The sequence below is a fragment of the Cherax quadricarinatus genome, chromosome 10 (assembly GCF_038502225.1).
Source record: "Cherax quadricarinatus isolate ZL_2023a chromosome 10, ASM3850222v1, whole genome shotgun sequence".
NCBI lineage: Eukaryota > Metazoa > Arthropoda > Malacostraca > Decapoda > Parastacidae > Cherax > Cherax quadricarinatus.
Genome location: NC_091301.1, coordinates 5,793,932 through 5,821,508, shown reverse-complemented (window position 1 = coordinate 5,821,508; position 27,577 = coordinate 5,793,932). Strand labels below are relative to the sequence as shown.

At 40.8% G+C, this 27,577-nt stretch overlaps 1 protein-coding gene across 1 annotated transcript; it reads right to left on the bottom strand.

The window, feature by feature from the left end:
- Positions 1 to 3,370: 3,370 nt before the first annotated feature.
- On the bottom strand, positions 3,371 to 21,737 carry B9d1 (B9 domain-containing protein 1). The gene is made up of 6 exons (XM_070083564.1): positions 21,602 to 21,737; positions 20,555 to 20,701; positions 19,828 to 19,939; positions 17,456 to 17,564; positions 4,631 to 4,749; positions 3,371 to 3,755 (listed from the first exon to the last, which is right to left on the bottom strand). The coding sequence occupies exons 2-6, from the start codon at positions 20,684 to 20,686 to the stop codon at positions 3,583 to 3,585; spliced, it is 645 nt and encodes a 214-aa protein (XP_069939665.1). The 5' UTR covers positions 20,687 to 20,701; positions 21,602 to 21,737; the 3' UTR covers positions 3,371 to 3,582.
- Between the last annotated feature and the right edge of the window lie 5,840 nt (positions 21,738 to 27,577).

Below are 27,577 nucleotides of genomic sequence, written 5' to 3'. Positions count from 1 at the left end.
CTGCAGGAAGTTCCTCATGCCTGTGTAGTCTCCCCTTTTGTAGTTTGGTTTTTTCCCATGCTATTCCTGCTACTCTCTCCACTTGTAGCTCAACTATGTAGTCAAAGCACAGAACCACATGATCACTAGCTCCTAGGGGCTTTTCATACATGATATCCTCGATGTCCGAACTACTCAAGGAGAATACAAGGTCGAGTCTTGCTGGATTGTCCTCGCCTCTCTCTGGTAGTGTCTCTAACATGTTGATGCATGAGGTTTTCAAGTACCACATCCATCATCTTTGCTCTCCATGTTTCAGCACCCCCATGGGGCTCCAGGTTTTCCCAGTCAATCTCCTTGTGATTGAAATCACCCATGACTAGTAACTTTGCTCCCCCCACGTAAGCTCTTGTGTGTGTGTGTGTGGGCACATGTGCATACACATGTTCATCAGTTCGCAAATGAACACAATTATTTACAAACATACACTTGTATTTAATTTACACATAAAAATATACAGAGCACAATGGTCTTCATCCAAAATTTTCCAATTTTCAGTACAGTACTGTATACATACAGATCCCTCAAGTAAAGTTCCTTGATGCTAGGGAGGGGATCTTGATCGAAGGAATTTGAACCCACCCTCCCAGAGGCATCACCAGAATTTCTATGCCAGTAGCTTGGTTGGAATTGGGGCTAGGAGACTTGTTTTGAAGCAGTGTTAGTATACTATTTTTATTAGGGGGGGGGGAAATTTTGGGTGGCTTCAGCCCCCAAGCTTGCCTTGGTTCCACCACTGTGTCCTTTCCTTCCCTGGACTGAACTTGAATATTTCCCATTTTTCCCAGGTGTTGCATGACCCCTACAAGTTTAGCACACCCCATTAATGTATTAACTGTATATACAGTGGACCCCCGCATAGCGACTTTAATCCGTGCAAGAGGGCTCATTGTTATGTGAAATGATCGGTATGCGAATGAATTTTCCCCATAAGAAATAATGGAAATCAAATTAATCCGTGCAAGACACCCAAAAGTATGAAAAATTTTTTTTTACCACATGAAATATACATTTTCCTACACACAAAGAGAAGGATACATGCACAATAGTAGAGTAGTACATGCACAATATATATTGTGCATGTACTACTCTACTAAATGAAGAATAAATGACACTTACCTTTATTGAAGATGCAGCAATGACTGATGAGACACTGTGTCCTGGGAGTGCCTTTTCCTCCTGAGTACTGTAGGTCCTGTTTGGCATTTTCTTCCAGAACAGGCCTTATCACACTGTGTATGCCACTACGATTCTTAAATCTCTCAAACCAACCTTTGCTGGCTTTAAATTCACCAATATGAGCACTAGTTCCAGGCATCTTTCCCTGTTCACCTGGGTGTTAGTCGACTGGTGTGGGTTGCATCCTGGGAGACAAGATTAAGGACCCCCAATGGAAATAAGTTAGACAGTCTTCGATGACACTGACTTTTTTGGGTTATCCTGGGTGGCAAATCCTCTGGGGTTAATTGTTTCTTGGTATTCTCAATAAGCCACACCAACAATGGTGCTACAGCAGCAGCAGCAGCAGCTGACAGTGCTACAGCAGCAGCAGCAGACGATGCTACAGCAGCAACAGACGGTACTACAGCAGCAGCTGACGGTGGTACAACAGCAGCAGCAGCTGACAGTGCTACAGCAGCAGCTGACAGTGCTACAGCAGCAGCAGATGATGCTACAGCAGCAGCAGACGATGCTACAGCAGCAGCAGACGGTACTACAGCAGCAGCAGCAGCTGACGGTGGTACAACAGCAGCAGCAGCTGACAGTGCTACAGCAGCAGCAGATGATGCTACAGCAGCAGCAGACGGTACTACAGCAGCAGCAGACGGTACTACAGCAGCAGCAGCAGCAGCAGCTGTACCACCAATAGTAGCGATGGTTGATTGGGGTTTATTATACAACCTGGCCAGCTCGGAGACACGCACTCCACTTTCATACTTATCAATGATCTTTTTCTTCATCTCTATAGTAATTCTCACCCTTATTGCTGTAGGGTTGGCACTAGAAGCTTTCTTGGGGCCCATGGTCACTTATTTTGCAGATAAAATCACCAAAAACACTGTAATAATACGAAATGTTCCGATTGTATGCTTGGATGTTACCGCGGAGGCTGGCTGGTAAACAATGCCACTGGCGGCACATGTGAGGCTGGCTAAGGGTGCACATTGGACGTGTCTCGGACGAAGAGCGGTGAGCGGGTTTTTGAGCGGTATGCGAGGCAAAATTTTTGCGATAAAAGTGAGCGGTATGCGGGTTGAACGTTATGTGATGCGTACGGTATGCGGGGGTCCACTGTACAGTATGTACTTATTAAATTTGTAGGAAAGTGTTAAACCTGTAGGGAGTCATACAGTACCTGGGGAAATGATAGGCATTCAGGTTTGATCCAAGAAAGGGAAGCACTGGCATCAAGGAGACTTTCTCGAAGATGAGTGTATGTTATATTAAAATGCCAAAATTATGTTTGTGCTTTGTTTTGATTATAATAATAATAATAAGACACCAAAATTATACATTTACAAAACATTACCAATGTACAATATTGTTATAAGAGATTACAATCCCTTCACCATCAAGGTGACGGCACTTCCCTTGAAGGGTTTTCTAGAGTAAATATTATTAATTCTCAAAAAGCACTAAACTCATATGGATCAGACTGTTTTTGGGTGAAGAAATAAGGGAAGGAGGAAAGGAAATAACTCAAAGTATACAAAGTGCTAAACCTGTTTAAAAAAGTTTTGCAAATATACATAGAGCAATTTTTTTTATTTAACTACATGAGCTGTCTGCCAGCATGGTAGAGCGATCCAAAGTGTGCACACATTATATAAATGATAGACTGTACAAACATGTACAGTATCCCCCTTACTTTAGCTAATAAAAAAAATGGTCATTGTCAGAAACATCTACAGGAGAAGAAGGCCATACAGGCTGAAAGAACATTCCTGAAATAAGTCATAAACCTTTTCAAAAGAGAAAAAATTACATCTTGGGGACGACTGGTGAAGGCACTATGACTGCCTTTACTAGCTCTCCTTTGTTCTTTGAAATGCTCTCTCTCTCTCTTCTTGAGTAACTTAACTCAGTAATTAATTTGGTATTCTATACAAACTTTTGAGAAATCTGAAAAGCCTCTGAATTTATCTTCCTATTTATAACATGATTGAAATATACATGTGTGTGATCCTCACACAAAATGACCATTATACTAACTAGGCTACTAAACCTTATTCTTATTCACAGACACAGGACTGTGAAGCCCCAGCTGTCATCCAGATAACATTTTATAGGAAGACTTACACTGCACAGGTACTATTTAACTTTTCTATCATATTTTTGCTTTCCTGTTTCTTATTTCTTCTATGTACTCAATATTCTGCAACTTTAACCACAATACAGCATCAATTTGCACCTATCATTTTTCCCATGAAATCCCCTCCAAAATATATTCTTTTAATCTTGCTAGCAAACACTGGCACTGTGTGTGCCAATTTGTAGGTGGGTTAAAAATAATACAGTGTACCACTGAAACAATAAGAAGAATCATGCATCACTCTGTCCTTCTCTTGGAACAGTTATACTTGGTGGTGGTTTGACAGGCGCAGCAAGGTATGGTGTCCTGCCAGTTGCCCCACAATCGTACCCAAATTTTGCGAAGTCTTTCATCATCACATTGAAGGTCACGGTAATTTCTCCTTGGGATCTCACACGTGTCACTGTAAAATTGATGAAATTATTACTATAAAATGCACTGGTGAGTTTAAGGTAAATAAAAACATACAAAATTAAGCTGTTGGAGTGTGAACAGGGTAATATTTTGTGAAGGGATTCGGGGAAATCGGTTAGCCGGACTTGAGTCCTGGAGGTGGGAAGTACAATGCCTGCAATTCAGAGAAGGGGTTGGGGACATCTGCTGCTTGGAAAGACATCTGAACTGTCATAACTGTGCACCTCTACAAAGACAGTGATTATGTGTAAATGATGGTCACCCTGCCTGGGTGGGAGATGGCCAGCGTGTTAAAAAAAAAAAAATAAGCACACTCTGAAGAAAATCTTGGTTTAAAATTTAATTAGACAAAACAGCAACAAAGAGAAAGAGGCTTTTGTGTTGGTGCTTTGGCCTTAGAAACATTATATATACAGTGGTACCTCGAGTTTCAAACAGCTCCCAACTCAATTATGTAAGTGTATTTTTGTAAGTGCTTTTGTAAGTGTATTTTTGGGGGTCTGAAATGGACTAATCTAGTTTACATTATTCCTTATGGGAACAAATTCGTTCGGTAACAGCACTCGAACAGTCTTCTGGAACGAATTAAGTTCGTAACTCAACGTTACCACTGTATATATGTATATTGTTACATATACAACAGTTGACAAATTTAATGATGTTAGTATTAGACTTTATGTTTCAATTTGTTTTAGACTTTAATTTTGCAAAAAGTTTTATTATAGTCTCAATTTATTTCCTCTTCTTTAAACCTGATGAATGACTGTGACCTGTATCTTATGTCTTTCTATTAGGCAACAAAACATATTTTGCAGTTAACATTTCTTAATGGCAACACTACCATGCACAATTTCTGACAATTACCTTCTCGCCCTCTACCCTGAGTAATAAGTTTTGGATCGACAAATTCTGGTCGTCTTCCAGTGAGCCATGACATCAACTTCTGAACTGTGGATGCAGATTCTGGTACAAATGTAGTGAGCCTAGTAAAAATGTGGAAAGAAAAAAATAATGAAATTAATTAAAAGCAGCAAAAATATTTTTACTTCATCAGGAAGTAGAGAAGAAACCTTCCACCGTAAGTCGTGTGTTGTAAGAGGTGATAAAATGCCAGGAGCAAGGGGCTGGTAACCCCTTCTGTATAAATTACTGAATGTAAAAAGAAAAACTTTACATTTCTTTTTTTTTGGGGTCACCCTGCCTCGGTGGAAGATGGCCATGTTAAAATAAGAATGATAAAGCCATAAGAAAATTAGAAAAAGGTGTGGGGGTTACCATAAGATATTAGAAGGCTTAGGAGGGTTGTAGTTTGGACAGTTAGAGAAGATGGAGGAAAATAGAATAAGTAGGGCATAAATCTGGGGTGGAGGGAAAGAAGGTTTGGGGGCCATCCAAGGAAATGTTGAAGAGAGGGGTAAAGGTTTTTTGAGTGCCAGGGCTTGGATATCCAACAGATCTGTGTGAACATGTTAGGAATGAGTGGAGGCCAGTGGTTTTTATGATTTGACATGCTATTGTAGTGTGAGCAAGGTAACATTTATGAAGGGATTCAAGGAAACTGGTTAGCTGGACTTTAGCTCTGGAAGTGGGGAGTACAATGCCTACACTCTGAAGGAGGTATGTGGATGCCGCATATCAGAACTGTGATGTCAGTATGCTTCTAGCAAAACAGTGATTCAATGAATAACAGTGAAAGTGTTTCCTCTTTTCTGTCACTCTATCTCAGTGGAAGACATTGAGTATGTTAAAAATAAAATAAAACTGCAGTACAGTATTCATAAACAAGAGTTTAACTTTTTTAATATACAGTAGTGAACCTAAAGAAAAAAAAATTTCTATATTCTTTTTACGACATTGGTTGTTTCTCACCAAGATAAAGTAATTTAAAGGAGGCAATGCATTCACCACTATTCATTCTATAGCTATCATAAAAGAAGTGAACAGACATCACAATTGAAATGACCCTCTGAATTGCAACATGATCACCCATCCTTCAGAACTCGAATAATACCTGCTAAACCTGCCTGACAAGAAATAAAAACTGGGAATTAGTGCATGATGTGTATTTTAGGGAGCACTGTATATTATTGATGGTAATCTATTATGATACCAAAATCTACTACCAAATACGTAAGTGTAAATATGTAAATTACTTGTACATGCTAGATAATGGTTTTCATGTCCTCTTCCACAATCTTCAGTGAGCCATCCCTTTGTATTCTCAGTAATTAGGTCTAATTACTTAAGTGAAGCTACATGACCAGAACTCTGCTCAATGTATAATGTCCTCAACATTAAATCTATGATTAATATCACCTTTTGTTACTTTATAGTAAACCTTCAGTACCTCTTCCTCTTAGTTTATACCTAAAGCCTCTTGTTCAACCACTGGATAGTGTTAAGAAATTCCCCTTAGCTACTTTTTAATATCCTTTTCTTACTTTATATATAGGTCCAGTGGCGGCTCGTAAAGCCAGTAATACCTATACTATACACAAATAACCTGCACATAAAAGAGAGAAGCTTACGACGACGTTTCGGTCCGACTTGGACCATTGACAAAGTCAATGGTCCAAGTCGGACCGAAACGTCGTCGTAAGCTTCTCTCTTTTATATGCGGGTTATTTGTGTATCGTTCCAGTCACGGTATTGTGCCTTTTTTGTTATTTAATACCTATACTATTGTATCACATCAAACTTCTATTTTTAATATTTTTTTTATCTTGTTTCAACAAAAAAAAATTAACATTGTGTAAAAAAAAAAATTAAAAACTCGATTATAAATAGATTGAAAACAACATACAACAGATTTTTCCTGTAATATATTTGTCAGTTGCAAATTATTTTAGCGTAAGCTCTGCAGCTCCTATGGATAAGCCATCACTGTATGGGTCTTATGTCACCGTCTCTTCTGCCTATTAGCCATTGAGAACATTTCTGCATTTGGGTTCTGATGACTCACCAGAAACACAACCACCCCACAATCAAACTTCTTACCTCCAAAATAACTTATAACCATACCACACATACATGTAAACTAACTTTAAATTAATAATGGCAATGAGATTAAGCTGTACTGGTAAGATCAGGGACCTCCTCTGCTCTACTTTAGCCAACAGCAAAGAAGAGTCAGTGGTGGGACATTAAGTAAGGAAAGACTGTTTTGGTCTGTGCCAATAGTGATGTAAGGCATAGAGCAAAAATTGTAGTTGTAAAAAAGGATGCCAAATCATAAGTTTTAAAATATACATTAAACAGCATACCTGTAAAGTATTACAGCTCCAGGTGTAGTACTTCACAGGTATGTAAAAGAACCCATAGGTATGTAATAGGAACCATAAAATCTTTTGACAGGAAGCTACAGAATACCAAGTAGAAGCAAGTGGTGTGGACACAAGAAGTACAACATTACTGTATGATAATGCCCCTGTGAATCCATGTAATAATTCTCTGCAATTTTCCAGTGGTAATATAAAAAATATTTTTTTCAGCTAACACTACATCTACTGTCCAGGCTATGAAGCAAAGAATTAAACATGCAGCACAAAATAAAAAAAGAGGAAACAAGCCAAATTTTGGTGATGGTAGATTCTGATGGGTGGGAGGAACAACTTGAGAGCCTAGGGAGGAGATGCTCGAAGAAATATTAAAACATTTAATATGAAAGATGACATACACAACTTGGCTAAAATTTGGGCTTAAAAAAGTAAACCAAGTACAGTGGACCCCCGACTAACGATCAGCTCCCAACTTGACCAATTATGTAAGTGTATTTTTGTAAGTGCTTTTGTAGGTGTATTTTTGGGGGTCTGAAATGGACTAATCTAATTCACAATGTTCCTTATGGGAACAAATTCGGTCTATAACGGCACCCGATCAGACTTCTGGATTGAAATAATATTGTTAGTCGGGGGATCCACTGTACTACAATGGAGTGAAATGGTATAAGATACTGACACCACGTCCTAAATGAAACAAGCTGGGAAGATATCCTAAACAACACGGATCCGAACATTTGCCTTGAGAAAATGAAGTCTGTGGTTCTTGAGATCTGCTCAAGACACATTCCATTAAGAAAAAGGAAGATGTAAACTAGAAAGAGAGACGAAGGCGAAGAGTCGCAGAGCTGCTGAGTGGGGCCAATATATCTGAAATACGAAGGGAGGCACTAGTCAATGAAATTGCATATATCGAATTTAAGCTGAAGGAATCTTATACAAGACAAGAATCACAGGAAGGACTAAAAGCCATAAAGGAAACTGAAAAAAAAAACAAAATACTTCTTCTCTTATGACAAATCTAAGGAAAAAACAACATCCAGTATTGGGCCCCTGCCTAGGCAGGATGGGACATACACAGATGATAGCCAAGAAATGAGTGAGATACTAAAGTCCTAATATGACTCAGTGTTCAGCGAGCCACTGCCCAGACTAAGGGTTGACAGTCTAAATGAATTCTTTATGAAGGAAACCCAAAATCTGGTCATCCCAAAAATCTTGGATATTATTCTAACTCCACAAGACTTTGAAGAGGCAATTAATGACATGCCCATGCACTCTGCCCCAGGGCCAGACTTGTGGAACTTCATGTTCATCAAGAATTGCAAGAAGCCCCTATCACGTGCCTTCAGCATTTTATGGAGAGGGAGCATGGATACAGGTGTCATCCCACACACACTAAAAACAACAGACATAGCTCCACTCCACAAAGATGGCAGTAAAGCAATTGCAAAGAATTACAGACTGACAGCACTAACATCCCATATCATAAAAATCTTTGAGAGTGTTCTAAGAAGCAAGGTAGCCAACCACCTAGATACCCATCAATTACACGACCCAGGGCAGCACGGGTTTAGAGCAGGTCGCTACGGCCTGTCCCAGCTACTGGACCACTATGACAAGGTCCTGGATGCTGAAGAGGATAAACAAAATACAGATGTAGTATACAGAGACTTTGCAAAAGCTTTTGACAAGTGTGACCACACAAAATGCGGGATAAAGGAATAACGGGAAAAGCTGGTAGATGGATCTACAACTTCCTGACAAATAGAATACAAAGAGCAATAGTAAACAGTAAAGTCCCAGGCAGCCACGGTAAAAAGCTCTGTTCCACAAGGCACAGTACTCGCTCCCATTCTATTCCTCATCCTCAGTTCTGAGACAGGCAGAGATGTAAGTCATAGCTCCGTGTCTTCCTTTGAGGATAACACCCGGATCACCATGGGAGTGACCTCCATTGAAGACACCGCAAGACTCCAAGCGGAAATCAACCAAATCTTCGAATGGGCCACTCAAAACAATATGAAGTTCAACTAAGAGAAATTTCAACTATGTACTCAGATATGGGAAACTTGAAGAAATTAAAAATGTATCAGGGTATACCACAAATTCTAACCATACAATAGAGTGGAAAAGTAATGTGAAGGACCTGGGAGTGATAATGTCAGAGGATCTCACCTTCAAAGACCACAACAATGTATCTACCTCATCCGCTAGGAAAATGATAGGATGAATGATGAGAACCTTCAAAACTAGGGATGCCAAGCCCATGATGATTCTCTTCATATCACTTTGCTCTCTAGGCTGGAATACTGCTGTACACTAATGGCCCCCTTCGAGGCTGGCGACATTGCAGACCTGGAGAGTGTACAAAGAACTTTCACTGCACACATAAGTACGATAAGGCACCTAAACTACTGGGAACGGTTGAAGGTCCTTGATCTGTATTCCCTCAAACGCAGGCGAGAGAGATACATGATAATATACACTTGGAAGGCCCTGGAGGGATTGGTACCAAACCTGCACACGAAAATCACTCCCTATGAAAGGAAGAGACTCAGCAAGAGATGCAACATTTCCCAATGAAAAGCAGGGGCGCCACAAGTACACCGAGAGACAACATAATAAGTGTCTGGGGCCCAAGACTGTTCAATTGCCTCCCAGCATACATAAGGGGGATTACCAATAGACCTCTGGCTGTCTTCAAGAAGGCACTGGACAGGCACCTAAAGTCAGTACCTGACCAACCAGGCTGTGGTTCATACGTCAGCTTGATTGCGGCCAGCAGTAACAGCCTGGTTGATCAGACCCTGATCCACCATGAGGCCTGGTCTCAGACCGGGCTGTGGGGGTGTTAACCCCTGAAACCCTCTCCAGGTAAACTCCAGGTAATGGGAAGGGAGAAACAAACTTGGTACAATGCAATCCTTTACTGATAATGTTTCACCCACACAAGATTGCATTAAACTGCATTTGTGTCTCTTTCCAAACTAGGTAATGCTTTGAAAACAATCTTACCACAGATACACAAAGATGATTTTAGTGTTGATAATTTATTTTTTTTTTTTTTTTATTATCACACCGGCCGATTCCCACCAAGGCAGGGTGGCCCGAAAAAGAAAAACTTTCACCATCATTCACTCCATCACTGTCTTGCCAGAAGGGTGCTTTACACTACAGTTTTTAAACTGCAACATTAACACCCCTCCTTCAGAGTGCAGGCACTGTACTTCCCATCTCCAGAACTCAAGTCCGGCCTGCCGGTTTCCCTGAATCCCTTCATAAATGTTACTTTGCTCACACTCCAACAGCACGTCAAGTATTAAAAACCATTTGTCTCCATTCACTCCTATCAAACACGCTCACGCATGCCTGCTGGAAGTCCAAGCCCCTCGCACACAAAACCTCCTTTACCCCCTCCCTCCAACCCTTCCTAGGCCGACCCCTACCCCGCCTTCCTTCCACTACAGACTGATACACTCTTGAAGTCATTCTGTTTCGCTCCATTCTCTCTACATGTCCGAACCACCTCAACAACCCTTCCTCAGCCCTCTGGACAACAGTTTTGGTAATCCCGCACCTCCTCCTAACTTCCAAACTACGAATTCTCTGCATTATATTCACACCACACATTGCCCTCAGACATGACATCTCCACTGCCTCCAGCCTTCTCCTCGCTGCAACATTCATCACCCACACTTCACACCCATATAAGAGCGTTGGTAAAACTATACTCTCATACATTCCCCTCTTTGCCTCCAAGGACAAAGTTCTTTGTCTCCACAGACTCCTAAGTGCACCACTCACTCTTTTTCCCTCATCAATTCTATGGTTCACCTCATCTTTCATAGACCCATCCGCTGACACGTCCACTCCCATGATAATAATAACTTAAAACAATGAGTTTAAAGGCCTCTAGAGTAAATCCTCTTATAAAGTCACACTACATAGTACAATTTTTTGTAGGCACAATGGGAAAAAATGCATCCAATATTGCATAGTGTGAATGAACCTTTATCAGAGGACTTTGGGTCTTTTCATCAATTCATCTGGTCTTTGGATATTAATCGTGGCACCCAAAGGAAATGTCAGAAATTCCGAAGGTGCCAAGAAGAGCAAGTATGAAACTGTGACAGTAATGAACAAAGTGGAGGTTGAAGAAATGCTACTAGGTGGTGCACATATGATGATGACCTGCACTTATGGTCCAAGAGAAGCCACCACATACACAGAGACAATAAGAAAACAAGACGTACGATGAGTATCATAGATTTTGATGTGGTGAAAAGAATGTTAGAGAGGTTATTCCTTTCACTGCTGACACCTTCTTACAAATTGAAAGATCCTTCTGTGTTGCAATTTAAAAAAAAAATTATCTTCTAAAATGATAGAATTTTTTTCCTAAAGGTAGTGACACAAAAATACAAAATCTGATGTAATGCTTTATGGAAATATGCAGGCACAAAGTTGGAGGTAGTGAAGCACTTTATGCATCAGTGATTTGAGGCCTATTTTATGATAATTCCAGTGTTCAAACTGGCCCAATTCCTGGCTATTCTACTAGAATGCCTTCCATACTATCCACCAATTGCAAAAAAAAAAAAAAAAACTGCCCATTCAATATAATCTATAAACCACTAATTCTATAAACCACTCAGAAGTTGGTAATTTGGCCACCTGCACAATATTTTCAATAAATTCCAATTTAAAACCAGAGTCCAAAACAAATATTGTAGCCATTCCAGCCACACTAATTACATTCCCAGACCTCTTGTATATAACACCGGCCCTACATTCTGAATCCATTGTCACAAAAAGATCAATATTTTTTCTCTATTTCTTTACTAATAAACCATAACCATAAATGCTTAGTCATTGTTTATGACATCCCAATAATTGAAGCAGACCTATTAAAAACAGCAACCACCCAGGGAAGTACTACCGTCCTGCCAGATGACTGTGAAACAGAAACCTGTAACTGTTTTGCATGTTGGTAGGATTGCTGGTGTTTTTTTCTGTCTCATAAACACACTAGATAACAGGGATATCTTGCTACTCCTACTTACACTTTGGTCACACTTCATAGACACGCACATGCATATACAGTGGACCCCCGGTTAACGAACTTTTTTCATTCCAGTAGTATGTTCAGGTGCCAGTACTGACCGAATTTTTTCCCATAAGGAATATTGTGAAGTAGATTAGTCCATTTCAGACTCCCAAACATACACGTACAAACGCACTTACATAAATACACTTACATAATTGGTCGCATTTGGAGGTGATCGTTAAGCGGGGGTCCACTGTATATATATATACATACATCTAGGTTTTCCTCCTTTTTCTAAATAGCTCTTGTTCTTCTTTATTTCTTCTATTGTCCATGGGGAAGTGGAAAAGAATCTTTCCTCCGTAAGCCATGCGTGTCGTATGAAGCGACTAAAATGCCGGGAGCAATGGGCTAATAACCCCTTCTCCTGAAAACATTTACTAAAAAAGAGAAGAAGAAAAACTTTAAAAAACTGGGATACTTGAATGTGCGTGGATGTAGTGTGGATGACAAGAAACAGATGATTGCTGATGTTATGAATGAAAAGAAGTTGGATGTCCTGGCCTTAAGTGAAACAAAGCTGAAGGGGGTAGGGGAGTTTTGGCGGGGGGAAATAAATGGGATTAAATCTGGAGTATCTGAGAGAGTTAGAGCTAAGGAAGGGGTAGCAATAATGTTGAAGGATCAGTTATGGAAGGAGAAAAGAGAATATGAATGTGTAAATTCAAGGATTATGTGGATTAAAGTAAAGGTTAGATGCAAAAAGTGGGTCATAATAAGTGTGTATGCACCTGGAGAAGAGAGGAATGTAGAGGAGAGAGATTTTGGGAGATGTTAAGTGAATGTATAGGAACCTTTGAACCAAGTGAGAGAGTAATTGTGGTAGGGGACCTGAATGCTAAAGTAGGAGAAACTTTTAGAGAGGGTGTGGTAGGTAAGTTTGGGGTGCCAAGTGTAAATGATAATGAGAGCCCTTTGATTGAACTTTGTATAGGAAGGGGTTTAGTTATAGGTAATACATATTTTAAGAAAAAGAGGATAAATAAGTATACAAGATATGATGTAGGGCAAAATGACAGTAGTTTTTTTGGATTATATATTGGTAGATAAAAGACTGTTGAGTAGACTTCAGGGTGTACATGTTTATAGAGGGGCCACAGATATATCAGATCACTTTTTAGTTGTAGCTACACTGAGAGTAAAAGGTAGATGGGATACAAGGAGAACAGAAGCATCAGGGAAGAGAGAGGTGAAGGTTTATACACTAAAAGAGGAGGCAGTTAGGGTAAGATATAAACAGCTATTGGAGGATAGATGGGCTAATGAGAGCACAGGCAATGGGGTCGAAGAGGTATGGGGTAGGTTTAAAAATGTAGTGTTAGAGTGTTCAGCAGAAGTTTGTGGTTACAGGAAAGTGGGTGCGGGAGGGAAGAGGAGCGATTGGTGGAATGATGATGTAAAGAGAGTAGTAAGGGAGAAAAAGTTAGCATATGAGAAGTTTTTACAAAGTAGAAGTGATGCAAGGAGGGAAGAGTATATGGAGAAAAAGAGAGAGGTTAAGAGAGTGGTGAAGCAATTTAAAAAGAGAGCAAATGAGAGAGTGGGTGAGATGTTGTCAACAAATTTTGTTGAAAATAAGAAAAAGTTTTGGAGTGAGATGAACAAGTTAAGGAAGCCTAGAGAACAAATGGATTTGTCAGTTAAAAATAGGAGAGGAGAGTTATTAAATGGAGAGTTAGAGGTATTGGGAAGATGGAGGGAATATTTTGATGAATTGTTAAATGTTGATGAAGATAGAGAAGCTGTGATTTCATGTATAGAGCAAGGAGGAGTAACATCTTGTAGGAGTGAGGAGGAGCAAGTTGTGAGTGTGGGGGAAGTTTGTTTAGGCAGTAGGTAAAATGAAAGGGGGTAAGGCAGCCGGGATTGATGGGATAAAGATAGAAATGTTAAAAGCAGGTGGGGATATAGTTTTGGAGTGGTTGGTGCTATTATTTAATAAATGTATGGAAGAGGGTAAGGTACCTATGGATTGGCAGAGAGCATGTATAGTTCCTTTGTATAAAGGCAAAGGGGACGAAAGAGAGTGCAAAAATTATAGGGGGAGAAGTCCGTTGAGTATACCTGGTAAAGTGTATGGTAGAGTTATTATTGAAAGAATTAAGAGTAAGATGGAAAATAGGATAGCAGATGAACGAGGAGGCTTTAGGAAAGGTAGGGGGTGTGTGGACCAGGTGTTTACAGTGAAACATATAAGTGAACAGTATTTAGATAAGGCTAAAGAGGTTTTTGTGGCATTTATGGATTTGGAAAAGGCGTATGACAGGGTGGATAGGGGGGCAATGTGGCAGATGTTGCAGGTGTATGGTATAGGAGGTAAGTTACTGAAAGCAGTGAAGAGTTTTCACAAGGATAGTGAGGCTCAAGTTAGAGTATGTAGGAAAGAGGGAGATTATTTCCCAGTAAAAGTAGGCCTTAGACAAGGATGTGTGATGTCACCGTGGTTGTTTAATATATTTATAGATGGGGTTGTAAGAGAAGTAAATGCAAGGGTCTTGGCAAGAGGTGTGGAGTTAAAAGATAAAGAATCACACACAAAGTGGGGGTTGTCACAGTTGCTCTTTGCTGATGACACTGTGCTCTTGGGAGAATCTGAAGAGAAGTTGCAGAGGTTGGTGGATGAATTTGGGAGGGTATGTAAAAGAAAATTGAAAGTGAATACAGGAAAGAGTAAGGTTATGAGGATAACAAAAAGATTAGGTGATGAAAGATTGGATATTAGATTGGAGGGAGAGAGTATGGAGGAGGTAAATGTATTCAGATATTTGAGAGTGGACGTGTCAGCGGATGGGTCTATGAAAGATGAGGTGAGTCATAAAATTGATGAGGGAAAAAGGGTGAGCAGTGTGCTTAGGAGTCTGTGGAGACAAAGAACTTTGTCCTTGGAGGCAAAGAGGGGAATGTATGAAAGTATAGTTTTACCAACACTCTTATACATATAGGTGTGAAGCATGGGTAATGAATGTTGCAGCGAGAAGGCTGGAGGCAGTGGAGATGGCATGTCTGAGGGCAATGTGTGGTGTGAATATAATGCAGAGAATTCGTAGTTTGGAAGTTAGGAGGAGGTGCAGGATTGCCAAAACTGTTGTCCGGAGGGCTGAGGAAGAGTTGTTGAGGTGGTTCGGACATGTAGAGAGAATGGAGCGAAACAGAATGACTTCAAGAGTGTACAGTGGAACCTTGAAAATTGAACGTACCAAATATCGAATGTTTCGAAAATAAGACCATTTTTCGGACAAACTGTGTACCAAAAATCGAAAGCGTTTCAAATTTCGGACCGCCGGGTACGGAACCTGTCCGCTGGCCTGCTCTGTCTGCATCCCCACGCAGGCGCCGTGAGCAGTCTAGCTTTGTTTATGCTTGAGTGAACACTAACCTGTGATCTCATTCACACATTTTACGATTATTTCGTTGTGTTTAGTACTTGTGGGACTGTGAAATAAGCTGCCATGGGCCCAAAGAATCTTGCTAGCGGTACCCCTGTGGTAAAGAAAGTGAGAAACACCATAGATGTGAAGAAGGAAATAATACAGAAGTATGAGAGTGGTGCGAGACTTGTTGAGCTTGCCAGGATGTACAGAGGACTGTGGACAGTTATTTTGTGAGACAGAAACAGATGACTGTGGACAGTTATTTTGTGAGACAGAAACAGAAGACTGTGGATAGTTATTTTGTGAGACAAACTGAGGGCTGTAGACAGTTATTTTGTGAGACTGGGGTCCAATGACTCCAGATGCCATCACCAATCTTCAATAAAGGTAAGCAAAAATGTTATTTTATATTACTATACATAATTAAAGACAATAGCATTTGTTGTGTGTATGTAAAACTGTAATTAATCTCTATAAAATGTATTATTTTTGTGAATATTTTTGGGTTTCTGTAATGGATTAATTGTATTTCCATTATTTCTTATGGGAAATATTGCTTCGAATTTCAGACTTTTCGAATTTAGAACTAGCTCCTGGAACGGATTAAGTTCAATTTTTGAGGTTCCACTGTATCAGTCTGTAGTGGAAGGAAGGCGGGGTAGGGGTCGGCCTAGGAAAGGTTGGAGGGAGGGGGTAAAAGAGGTTTTGTGTGCGAGGGGCTTGGACTTCCAGCGGGCATGCGTGAGCGTGTTTGATAGGAGTGAATGGAGACAAATGGTTTTTAATACTTGACGTGCTGTAACAGTTATGAAGGGATTCAGGGAAACCGGCAGGCCGGACTTGAGTCCTGGAGATGGGAAGTACAGTGCCTGCACTCTGAAGGAGGGGTGTTAATGTTGCAGTTTAAAAACTGTAGTGTAAAGCACCCTTCTGGCAAGATAGTGATGGAGTGAATGATGGTGCAAGTTTTTCTTTTTTGGGCCACCCTGCCTTGGTGGGAATCAGCCAGTGTGCTAATAAAAAATAATAAAGATGGACTGGGGGTGGGAAGGGGAAGCCCTACCCATCCCTAGGAAAACTGCCTGGAATCAACCATTTCTGCTACTTTCAGGCCTATTTCAGGACACTTCCAGTCTGAAACTAATCAAAATCTTCATCTAACCAGTATGTCTTCCAGTCTATCAAATGGTATGAAGAAACAGCCAATAAAAACCATGAAAATTACCCTAGAAAGTGCTCCAAAGTCACTATTTTAACCCAAGCTCAGGGTCAGAGGTTAGCTGTTCCCATCATGAATTGCATTGGGCAGTATTTTTTTAATAATGCACATACAACACACAAGACTCATTCTCTCATGTCTAGATCAAAATTGCAGCTCACAGCATATTCAAGAGTGCTATGATTTACACGTGGATCTACATATGTAAGTGCTGCCGCTTCTAATCGTGCAAATACAGTATATGAGAGACAGTGAGAGGGTTAATAATGCTAAATAAAACAGAACTGTAAATGAATGTGCAGATTCTGAGGAGAAAATAAAGAAAGTGGCCCCACTTAGTGTTCAGATAATAATGTGCTGTACTTCAGTACAACTACAACACAAGAATCCCAGCCATTCACCTCAGCCTAGTAGGGTCCCAGTAACCATCTCCACACACTTCCATGTAAACAAGCAAAAAGAACTAGAATACAAGATAAACTGTGGTAATCTGTACCTAGTGGAATATTACAAAAAAAAAAAAAGTTGTTTGCAAATTTAGAGACCTCTGGAACATAATCCTATTTTCCCAAGTGTTCAACTCACATACAGTTAATTCCCATATGGAGTTGATTTTCAGACGTGTATCCCCACATTAGGAGAGGGTGTACAGTGTAGGAATTTGATTGTTATTATATAGGTACAGAGCCAAACGCTGATAAAAACACATACCTTCGGGTGTGTATCCCAGGAGTAATTGGAATATGACAGGCGGTGTAACCCATTATCACCTCATTTTCAAAGAAATCTTTTCCATATATGCAGATGACTATTTGAGGCCCTGGTGAGAAAGATAAAATATATATGTTAAGATCCAGAAATGTGTGTGTGTGCACGCTTGGAGAATAGACAAGGTGAGTGAACATATACAGAACCAGTCTTTTTACTTGAGTAAGGACAGTGATAATGTATACTGTATACAGTAGAACCCTTGTATCCACTGATTCGGTATCCACGGTTTCAGTTATCCATGGTTTACTGTGGCTTAAAAATACCTCTTAATTTTGCATAATAATGGGCCCATAGCACAAAGGTAGAGAAGCTGGCAGTTCTTCAAAGTTGTGAAGTGCTTCCCATCAGTGAAAAAGTGATAATCTCTACCTATTGTGCATAATCTGTCAATTAAACTTTATAATAGGTATGTATAGGACTTATATATATATAGGGTTTGCTACTATCCATGGCAGGTCCTTGGAACGTATCCCCCATGGATACGGGGGTCCTACTGTATATAACTCTAGGGCAAGTATGGAGAATACAGTATCTGGCCCATGGTGTGTTTTGAACCACACTGCATGGCAATACCATATCTTGTTTAATTTAGAAGCTCCCCAATTTATGAGTTGTGTTTTCAGTATTTCAGCTTGCAAAACAAGTTGCTCTGTGAATGTCAGTCTACTCAGTGAATCTCAGTCTGTGGTTAATAACAAAATTAAAACACAGAGAGTAATTATGAGTTACACATGTTATTAACCTCAGACTGACATTCACAGAGCAATTATTTTGTGATATTATGTCTTTCTGGACCTCATTCGAAAGTATGGATCATAATGCTGGTACAGTGGACCCTCCCTTTTCATCGATCTCCGTTATCACTGATTTCTGTTTTTGCCAACTTTTTTCGTCAAAATATTGGTTCCGTTTTTGTTGATTTCCTCTGCTTTGGTCGATGGTACTGAACCTGCCCAGTGCCCAGAGCGCACACAAAGTTGCCTCCCACACATTCTCAGGCAGTGTCCTGTTGTTTCTCGGTGAGTGAACATATCCTGCGAGGTCATACTGTAATAATCCATTATTTTTGGCACTTGTTTATTGTGTGACTGCTAAATAAGCCAACATGGGCCAAAAAAAAAGCTTGTAGTGCCAGCCCTTTGGTAAAGAATGTGAGAAACACGACAGAATTCAAGAAAAAGTTTGTAGACAAATACGAAAGTGGTGGTGGTGGTGGTGGTAAAGGGTGGTAGTGATGGTGGTAGAGGGGTGGTAGTAATGGTGGTAGAGGGTGGTAGTGATTGTGATGGTAGTAGAGAGTGGTAGTGATGGTGGTAGAGAGTGGTAGTGGTTGTAATATTGGTAGAGGGTGGTAGTAGTGATGGTGGTGGTGGTAGTGGTTGTGATGGTGGTAGAGGGTGGTGGTAGAGGGTGGTAGTAATGGTGGCAGAGGGTGGTAGTGATGGTGGTAGAGGGTGGTAGTGGTTGTGATGGCAGTGGAGGGTGGTAGTGATGGTGGTAGAGGGTGGTAGAGGGTGGTAGTGACAGTGGTAGAGGTTGTGATGGTGGTAGTGGGTGGTAGTGGTAGTGATGGTGGTAGAGGGAGGTAGTGATGGTGGTAGAGGGAGGTAGTGATAGTGGTAGAGGGTGGTAATGGTTGTGATGGTGGTAGAGGATGGTAGTGATGGTGGTAGAGGGTGGTAGAGGGTGGTAGTGGTTGTGATGGTGGAACAGGGTGGTAGTGATGGTGGTAGAGGGTGGTAGTGGTTGTGATGGTGGTAGAGGGTGGTAGTAATGGAGATTTGTGCAATGTGGAGTAGGATGGAAAGATTTGTGGCATTAAAAAACAAAGAAGGGATGTGACCCTAGATAAGGACTTGGTACCTAGAGTCTTTATGGAGGGGGATTCCCCTTCTAAAGAATAACCTCTCTTCCCTCTCCCCTCCTCCCTGTCTTCCATCCACCAACAACAGCCTTCAATAAAGGTAAGTGTCATGTTGAATATTCATTCTTTTGTGCATGTAAATCTATCTTTAAGGTAAAAAAAAATTTTTTGTTAATACTTCTGGATATCTGGAACGGATTAATTGGATTTACATTATTTCTTGTGGAGAAAATGGTTTCAGCTTTCGCTTCTTTCCGTTTTTGCCGATATCTCTGGAACGGATTAAACATGAAAACTGAGGGTCCACTGTATTTCTAAATGGGGAACCCCTGTAGCAATATTAAATGTCAAAAAAAAAAAACTACTTTCTAGAAACTGTATGACACTAACTCTTTGGGAGAGAAATATTGTATAACTAGAATAAATCCACCTAATGTTTCATACTTACAGCCAAAAGGATTAGTTGACTTGAAAGTAATATCTATTGGGAAGTTCCACACAAACACCTGTCTCTCATCATCACTGCGGCGAGCACTTTGAGAAGCACATTCTTCCAACCCCTTCATAAGAAAAAATAAAAATTACAGCACAGGTGGCCCTTACTTCATGCAGAAAATATGTTCTAGGCTTATGGCAGCTGTACTAAGCTCAATAAAGCTGCCAACACAAAATACTATAACAGAATTCTTATTACGTTTTGTAAATCATGCTGACTGCACATGGGTAATGTATACTGTAAACATGGAGCCACCATTAGAAATGGGACATCAGATAATGCTGAATTCACAAAATGAATCAGCATAAAGTGTGAGAAAATTTTTGATTCTCTTTTTAAATAAAAAACTTACAAAGTAAATGCTTAGACCACATTTCAGCCTTATTGTGTATTTTGTTACAAGGCATGGATTATTATTATTATTATTATTATTATTATTATTATTATTATTATTATAGTCATGGGGAGTGCTAAGCCTGTAGAGGTATATTGCCTGGGGAATATAGGTAATCAAATATAATCTCAAGAAGGGCAGGGGTAGCTCCAATTCTCTGAATCAAAAGCCCTTCACTAGCCCCAAAGCAAGACCCCATCCCCCTTTTTCTCATGAATCTCATTATCAACTATGTATATACCACTAAAAATGTGCAGTAAAAAGAGGTCAAACAAGTATATTTACCAGTATAACTTCCCAGTCTTGTCCAGAAGCAAAGGAATAATTAAAATAGAGGTTATCACCTCCCATGAACCGTCCAGTTTCAATCTGTCCCGTCACATTGAGCAGAAAAACACTTGGAGAGCTAATTGACATTTTCTTGACACTAACCTGAAAAAAATATATTACTAAAAAACAAAAATAATGTAGCTTGTAAGAACTTGTTTTGGACAATAATAGGAAGATAACATTAATTCAGTTTATTAACAATGACGTTCAATTATAATTTGGGTAGCTACTACAGTAGGACTTCTTTTACAAATACAAATTTTTATTTCCTTGCAAGAGTACATTGAGATTATGTAATTACAAGTGCAAAGAGCCACTATCATGCCATGGCATTATGGCCAGACTAAGTTAATGGCTTACAGACTACTTAATAATATTAGAGAAATTGATCATAGTTTAAGTTGTACATCTGTTTTTATTTATAGTAGACAGTAAGTTTACTCAAATTACAATCTGGGGATATTACATTGGGACAAGTTGAAAGTATTCTGTAGGTTTTGTATATCAATAGTAAATATTTAAATTATATTATATTTAAATTATATTATTTAAATTATATTATTAAGGGTGCTTTAAACTGTAGTGTAAAGCACCCTTCTGGCAAGACAGTGATGGAGTGGATGATGGTGAAAGTTTTTCTTTTTCGGGCCACCCTGCCTTGGTGGGAATCGGCCAGTGTGATAATAAAAAAATAATAATTATGGGAATATAACATTGTGAGTTGTTCAAAGTAGTTTACAGTATGAGAATGTTACAATTGGGTGTAAGTTGGGTAGGTGTTTATACTACAATGTAGTATTAAGTAATTCATGAACTTTGGGCATCTAGTTTTTAAATTTTCAGATTTAGGTAATTGGGAGATTTTTGGTAAAGTTAAATATTGAGTATTGAGTATGTAGTTTAGGGTGAGGAGGCTGAGACCAAGGGACTGGGGTTTCATATTAAAATATTTTTGTAAAATAGGGCTTGATGAGAAGATGCTGAGAGGCCTAAATACTTAACCAGTTTCCCACAGGCTATGTATGTGAAGAAGGTTTGTCAACAATCTTGTTGTTGTTAGGGTTTATAGGGACACGGATGGTTGACACCGTATCGAGCTCTGCATTCTGGTGTCCGGAAGGAAACATTGTCAAATTGGGTGGAACATAACTTGCGGGAAATATGTCATATATTCTCCAGTGCAGCCCGAGTCCCGCAGAAAGGCACAAATATTTGCCACCGATGCTTAGGACAGCAGATGTGAGTGTTGAGTGTTATTAAAGGTTACCAGTCTCTCAGGCCCGTGGCCTGGTAGGCAATGTTCTCGCTTTAATAATAATATAATAATAATATATTTATTTACTACAAGTATATGTATATGTTATACAGCCCTAGCCGACATTATTGTCATACTGCTATATAGAAAGCCACTTGTTATGCAGAGCATTTCGGGTAAATTAAGTCAGTTTTGTCCCAGGATGCGACCCACACCAGTCGACTAACTCTCAGGTACCCATTTTACTGATGGGTGAACATAGACATCCAGTGTAAAGAAACACGCCCAATGTTTCTACCCTCGCTGGGAATCGAACCCAGACACTTGCCGTGTGAAGCGAGAGCTTTAGCTACCAAGCCACGGGGCCAGAGTGTCCGTGGTTCGATCCCCGGCAAGGGTGAAAACATTGGCCGTGTTTCCTTACACCTGTTATCGCGTTCACCTAGCAAGTAAGTAGGTACCTGGGTGTTAGTCGACTGGTGTGGGTCGCATCCTGGGGGACAAGAGTGAAGGACCACAATCGTAATAAGACAGACAGTCCCTCGATGACATATTGACTTTGTTGGGTTTTCCTGGGTGGCTAACCCTCCGGGGTTAAAAAATCGAACAAAATCTTGTTTCTCTCACACCTTACTGAACCCGACTTCCTGGGAATCCAGGAAAAAATATGTTGTCCAAAAATGGGTGATAAGATAAGATTAGATAAAGATTATAAATGAAACAAAGTTTCCTCCCGAAAGAGAAACGGAAATATTAAATTCCCTTTTAGGTCAAGCTGACCTTGCCTGAAACCCGGCATAGCCAGACGTTCACTTACCCATATCTGAGTCAAGAACAGGCTTCCCTCAGACCTGGAGTTTACCTGGAGAGAGTTCCGGGGGTCAACGCCCCCGCGGCCCGGTCTGTGACCAGGCCTCCTGGTGGATCAGAGCCTGATCAACCAGGCTGTTGCTGCTGGCTGCACGCAAACCAACGTACGAGCCACAACCCGGCTGATCAGGAACTGACTTTAGGTGCTTGTCCAGTGCCAGCTTGAAGACTGCCAGGGGTCTGTTGGTAATCCCCCTTATGTGTGCTGGGAGGCAGTTGAACAATCTCGGGCCCCTGACACTTATTGTATGGTCTCTTAACGTGCTAGTGACGCCCCTGCTTTTCATTGGGGGGATGGTGCATCATCTGCCAAGTCTTTTGCTTTCGTAGTGAGTGATTTTCGTGTGCAAGTTCGGTACTAGTCCCTTTAGGATTTTCCAGGTGTATATAATCATGTATCTCTCCCTCCTGCGTTCCAGGGAATACAGGTTTAGGAACCTCAAGCGCTCCCAGTAATTGAGGTGTTTTATCTGTGTTATGCGCGCCGTGAAAGTTCTCTGTACATTTTCTAGGTCGGCAATTTCACCTGCCTTGAAAGGTGCTGTTAGTGTGCAGCAATACTCCAGCCTAGATAGAACAAGTGACCTGAAGAGTGTCATCATGGGCTTGGCCTCCCTAGTTTTGAAGGTTCTCATTATCCATCCTGTCATTTTTCTAGCAGATGCGATTGATACAATGTTATGGTCCTTGAAGGTGAGATCCTCCGACATGATCACTCCCAGGTCTTTGACGTTGGTGTTTCGCTCTATTTTGTGGCCAGAATTTGTTTTGTACTCTGATGAAGTTTTAATTTCCTCATGTTTACCATATCTGAGTAATTGAAATTTCTCATCGTTGAACTTCATATTGTTTTCTGCAGCCCACTGAAAGATTTGGTTGATGTCCGCCTGGAGCCTTGCAGTGTCTGCAATGGAAGACACTGTCATGCAGATTCGGGTATCATCTGCAAAGGAAGACACGGTGCTGTGGCTGACATCCTTGTCTATGTCGGATAAGAGGATGAGGAACAAGATGGGAGCGAGTACTGTGCCTTGTGGAACAGAGCTTTTCACCGTAGCTGCCTCGGACTTTACAAAGTTGACGACTACTCTCTGTGTTCTGTTAGTGAGGAAATTATAGATCCATCAACCGACTTTTCCTGTTATTCCTTTAGCACGCATTTTGTGCGCTATTACGCCATGGTCACACTTGTCGAAGGCTTTTGCAAAGTCTGTATATATTACATCTCCATTCTTTTTGTCTTCTAGTGCATTTAGGACCTTGTCGTAGTGATCCAATAGTTGAGACAGACAGGAGCGACCTGTTCTAAACCAATGTTGCCCTGGGTTGTGTAACTGATGAGTTTCTAGATGGGTGGTGATCTTGCTTCTTAGGACCCTTTCAAAGATTTTTATGATATGGGATGTTAGTGCTATTGGTCTGTAGTTCTTTGCTGTTGCTTTACTGCCCCCTTTGTGGAGTGGGGCTATGTCTGTTGTTTTTAGTAACTGTGGGACGACCCCCGTGTCCATGCTCCCTCTCCACAGGATGGGAAAGGCTCGTGATAGGGGCTTCTTGCAGTTCTTGATGAACACAGAGTTCCATGAGTCTGGCCCTGGGGCAGAGTGCATGGGCATGTCATTTATCGCCTGTTCGAAGTCATTTGGCGTCAGGATAACATCGGATAGGCTTGTGTTAATCAAATTTTGTGGCTCTCTCATAAAAAATTCATTTTGATCTTCGACTCTCAGTCTGGTTAGCGGCTTGCTAAAAACTGAGTCATATTGGGACTTGAGTAGCTCACTCATTTCCTTGCTGTCATCTGTGTAGGACCCATCTTGTTTAAGTAGGGGCCCAATACTGGACGTTGTTCTCGATTTTGATTTGGCATAGGAAAAGAAATAATTTGGGTTTCTTTCGATTTCATTTATGGCTTTTATTTCTTCCCGCGATTCCTAACTCCTAAAGGATTCTTTTAGCTTAAGTTCGATGCTTGCTATTTCTCTGACCAGTGTCTCCCTACGCATTTCAGATATATTGACCTCTTTTAGCCGCTCTGTTATTCTTTTCCGTCGCCTGTAAAGGGAGCGCCTGTCTCTTTCTATTTTACATCTACTCCTCCTTTTTCTTAGAGGAATAAGCCTTGTGCATACATCGAGTGCCACCGAGTTAATCTGTTCTAGGCATAAGTTGGGGTCTGTGTTGCTTAGTATATCTTCCCCGCTTATATCGGTTAGGACTTGGTTTACTTGGTCCCACTTTATGTTTTTGTTATTGAAGTTGAATTTGGTGAATGCTCCCTCGTGACTAGTCTCATTATGTCGGTCTGGGGCTCCACGCATACATGTCTGAACCTCAATTATGTTGTGATCTGAGTATATTGTTTTTGATATGGTGACATTTCTTATCAGATCATCATTGTTAGTGAAGATGAGGTCTAGTCTAGGAGTAGCTGGTGTATGGCGCCCCTACAATTTGCTTGTCAGCGGGCAGTATATAAGGAAGACATATCTCTCCGGAAAAGAAAACAGGAGAAATTCAACACTTATACTCAAGGCGGGGATGCAGAGTGAAATGCCCACACTCCACCGACACCGGCGATAAAATCCATTCAGTGATATCTTTTTATCTCTCTCTCTCTCTCTTTGTTTGTCTGTCTGTCTGTCTGTCTGTCTGTCTGTCTGTCTGTCTCTCTTTCTCTGTCTGTCTGTCTGTCTGTCTCTCTCTCTCTCTCTCTCTCTCTGTCTGTCTGGTGCTCTGTTGGAGGTTTATAGGGCTACCACGGTTAATGACGCTTTGAACCACCTCTCCACTTTCTCGGAACATTTCATAGTATATCTCAGAATACATCTACCAGACAAGGAGAATAAGATGAAAGCGTTCCAAACAGAGCGGAGTAAATTTATTACCAATGCCCGCATAGAAATCCTACCTATACGAAACAATGTTAATCTCTTTATTGAGTCGAAGTGTGGCAACAGGCCTAAGACCGATGTTACTGGAATTATGAAGGGCAATCAAAGCTCACGCCTCATAGAGCCCTACCTCATGTTGTCTGAGGAAGATATGTTGCCAAAATATAGGCTATAATAATAATAGAAAATTAGAACAGACAGCAGACAATTTCAATTATGTAAAGTGGACTTCCCCGCCTAAACCCGGACGGAGTTAAATGCCACAGCCTATACAAATTGCTCTGATAAAGCTTATAGTGATGTAATTATGCTTGGAGGACTTTGATGAAGACCTATTGTGACGTCAGTATTTTTTTTTCGGTGTCACTCACAGGAAGAGCATGATGTGCACAATTAACTAGCCGCTCAGGCGGCACAATAGCAAAACAGCTCACAGCTTACCTCAAATAGTGGCTGTTTTTTTTCCACTCCTCGCCCATTCCAACAGCAGAATATTGCAGAAAATAACTGACGTGTCTACCCGGCTGATGCGCGAATTTTGCAAATTGTGATGAGTTCCCAAGAAGATAATGGGGCAAAAAGTTGCCAGATTATTGAAAGCAAGGCAACCACACACCACCATGACTAATGTGGATATCTCTTAAAGAGTTAAATAGTGCTAGAGCAATACCTGGCTGTTGAAAAAAACAAAAAGGCACAGCACTGTGACTGGAACTATAAACAAATAACCCGTACATAGGAGAGAGGAGCTTACGACGACGTTTCGGTCCGACTTGGACCATTTACAAAGTCGTCGTAAGCTTCTCTCTCCTATGTGCGGGTTACGTGTGTTTTGGCTGTTTAATTAAAGTGTTATTACACCAGCAAAATGAAGCCTATACTCGAAGTGTCGTAACAGTAATTGGTCGCCTTTTACTTGCCTCAGCAGTAACTGGTTCTCTCTTCGATGCCTTAACAACACTGGTCTTACACCAGCCTCTGAAGCAGACCATCTTTCACTCGTCTCTGTACTAGTTGGTCCTCGCTACTGCAGATGGAGTGGACAAATAAGATAACCTCACAGATGACCTGAAGTCCTACGCAAGTCAGGGAGAAACAAGTCCAGAAATAAAGGTTGGATGCTTTATTTTTTTTACTCTGATCAGTTTTACAAGCTAAGATCTGTTATCCTACCTCAGCTCATTTCAAAGCCCAGACCTATCTAAGGTATACTACTATCCCCCAGGATGCCACCCACAACAGTTTGCCAATACTCAGGTACCTACTTACTGCTAGGTGAACAGGGGCGGATGTCAAAAAAACGTCCAACGTTTCCACCGTGCCGGGGATCAAACTAGGGACATCCCCTCAGTGTGTGAGATGAGTTAACAGGAAAAGCTGTCATTGTACGGCTTCATCCCCAGTGGTGCTTGACAAAGCCCCAGTGCGAGTGAAAAATCACAATAAAAGCCTTCCCTGCTGTAAAAGATGGCACAATGTATGGGGATTTCGCTGAATGTGGTAAACGGGCTCGCTAGACCGATGGTGAGGAGAGGAAGCAAGTATCAACACTAGTCAACACGGTAAATAGGTGATGGTCCACTTGAGTGGAGGTGACCAGACTGGGTGGGTCATTGAGCTAATCGGGGGGGGGGGGTCATTGGGCTAATCCGGGGGAGGATAGACCTGCTCCGCATGGGTCAGTAGGCCTGTTGCAGTGTTCTTTCTTTCTTATGTTCTTATGTTCAGCTCCTTCAACCGTCAGGGTTGGCTAACCCAAGCCAAATCTTGTGGATTAAAAAGATAAATAAGTAGGTAATCAGAAAGATTCATTTTTTTTTTTTGGATATATAATGGTCAAAGGATCTAAAGAAAAGTATGACAGACTCCAGCGGGAATAAGGAGGAACACCAGTGACATAAGTCACTCTGACTTAATTGGGTTATCTCAGGTATTTAACACAAATGTTAATATGCAAGA

Coding starts and splice junctions, on each gene's coding strand:
- B9d1 (XM_070083564.1), bottom strand. CDS start 20,686: ATGTCAATTAGCTCTCCAAGTGTTTTTCTGCTCAATGTGACGGGACAG. Junction 17,565..19,827: donor GTCAACTAATCCTTTTGGCT/GTAAGTATGAAA, acceptor CTTTCTCACCAG/GGCCTCAAATAGTCATCTGC. Junction 4,750..17,455: donor CCTGGGATACACACCCGAAG/GTATGTGTTTTT, acceptor CATTTTTACTAG/GCTCACTACATTTGTACCAG.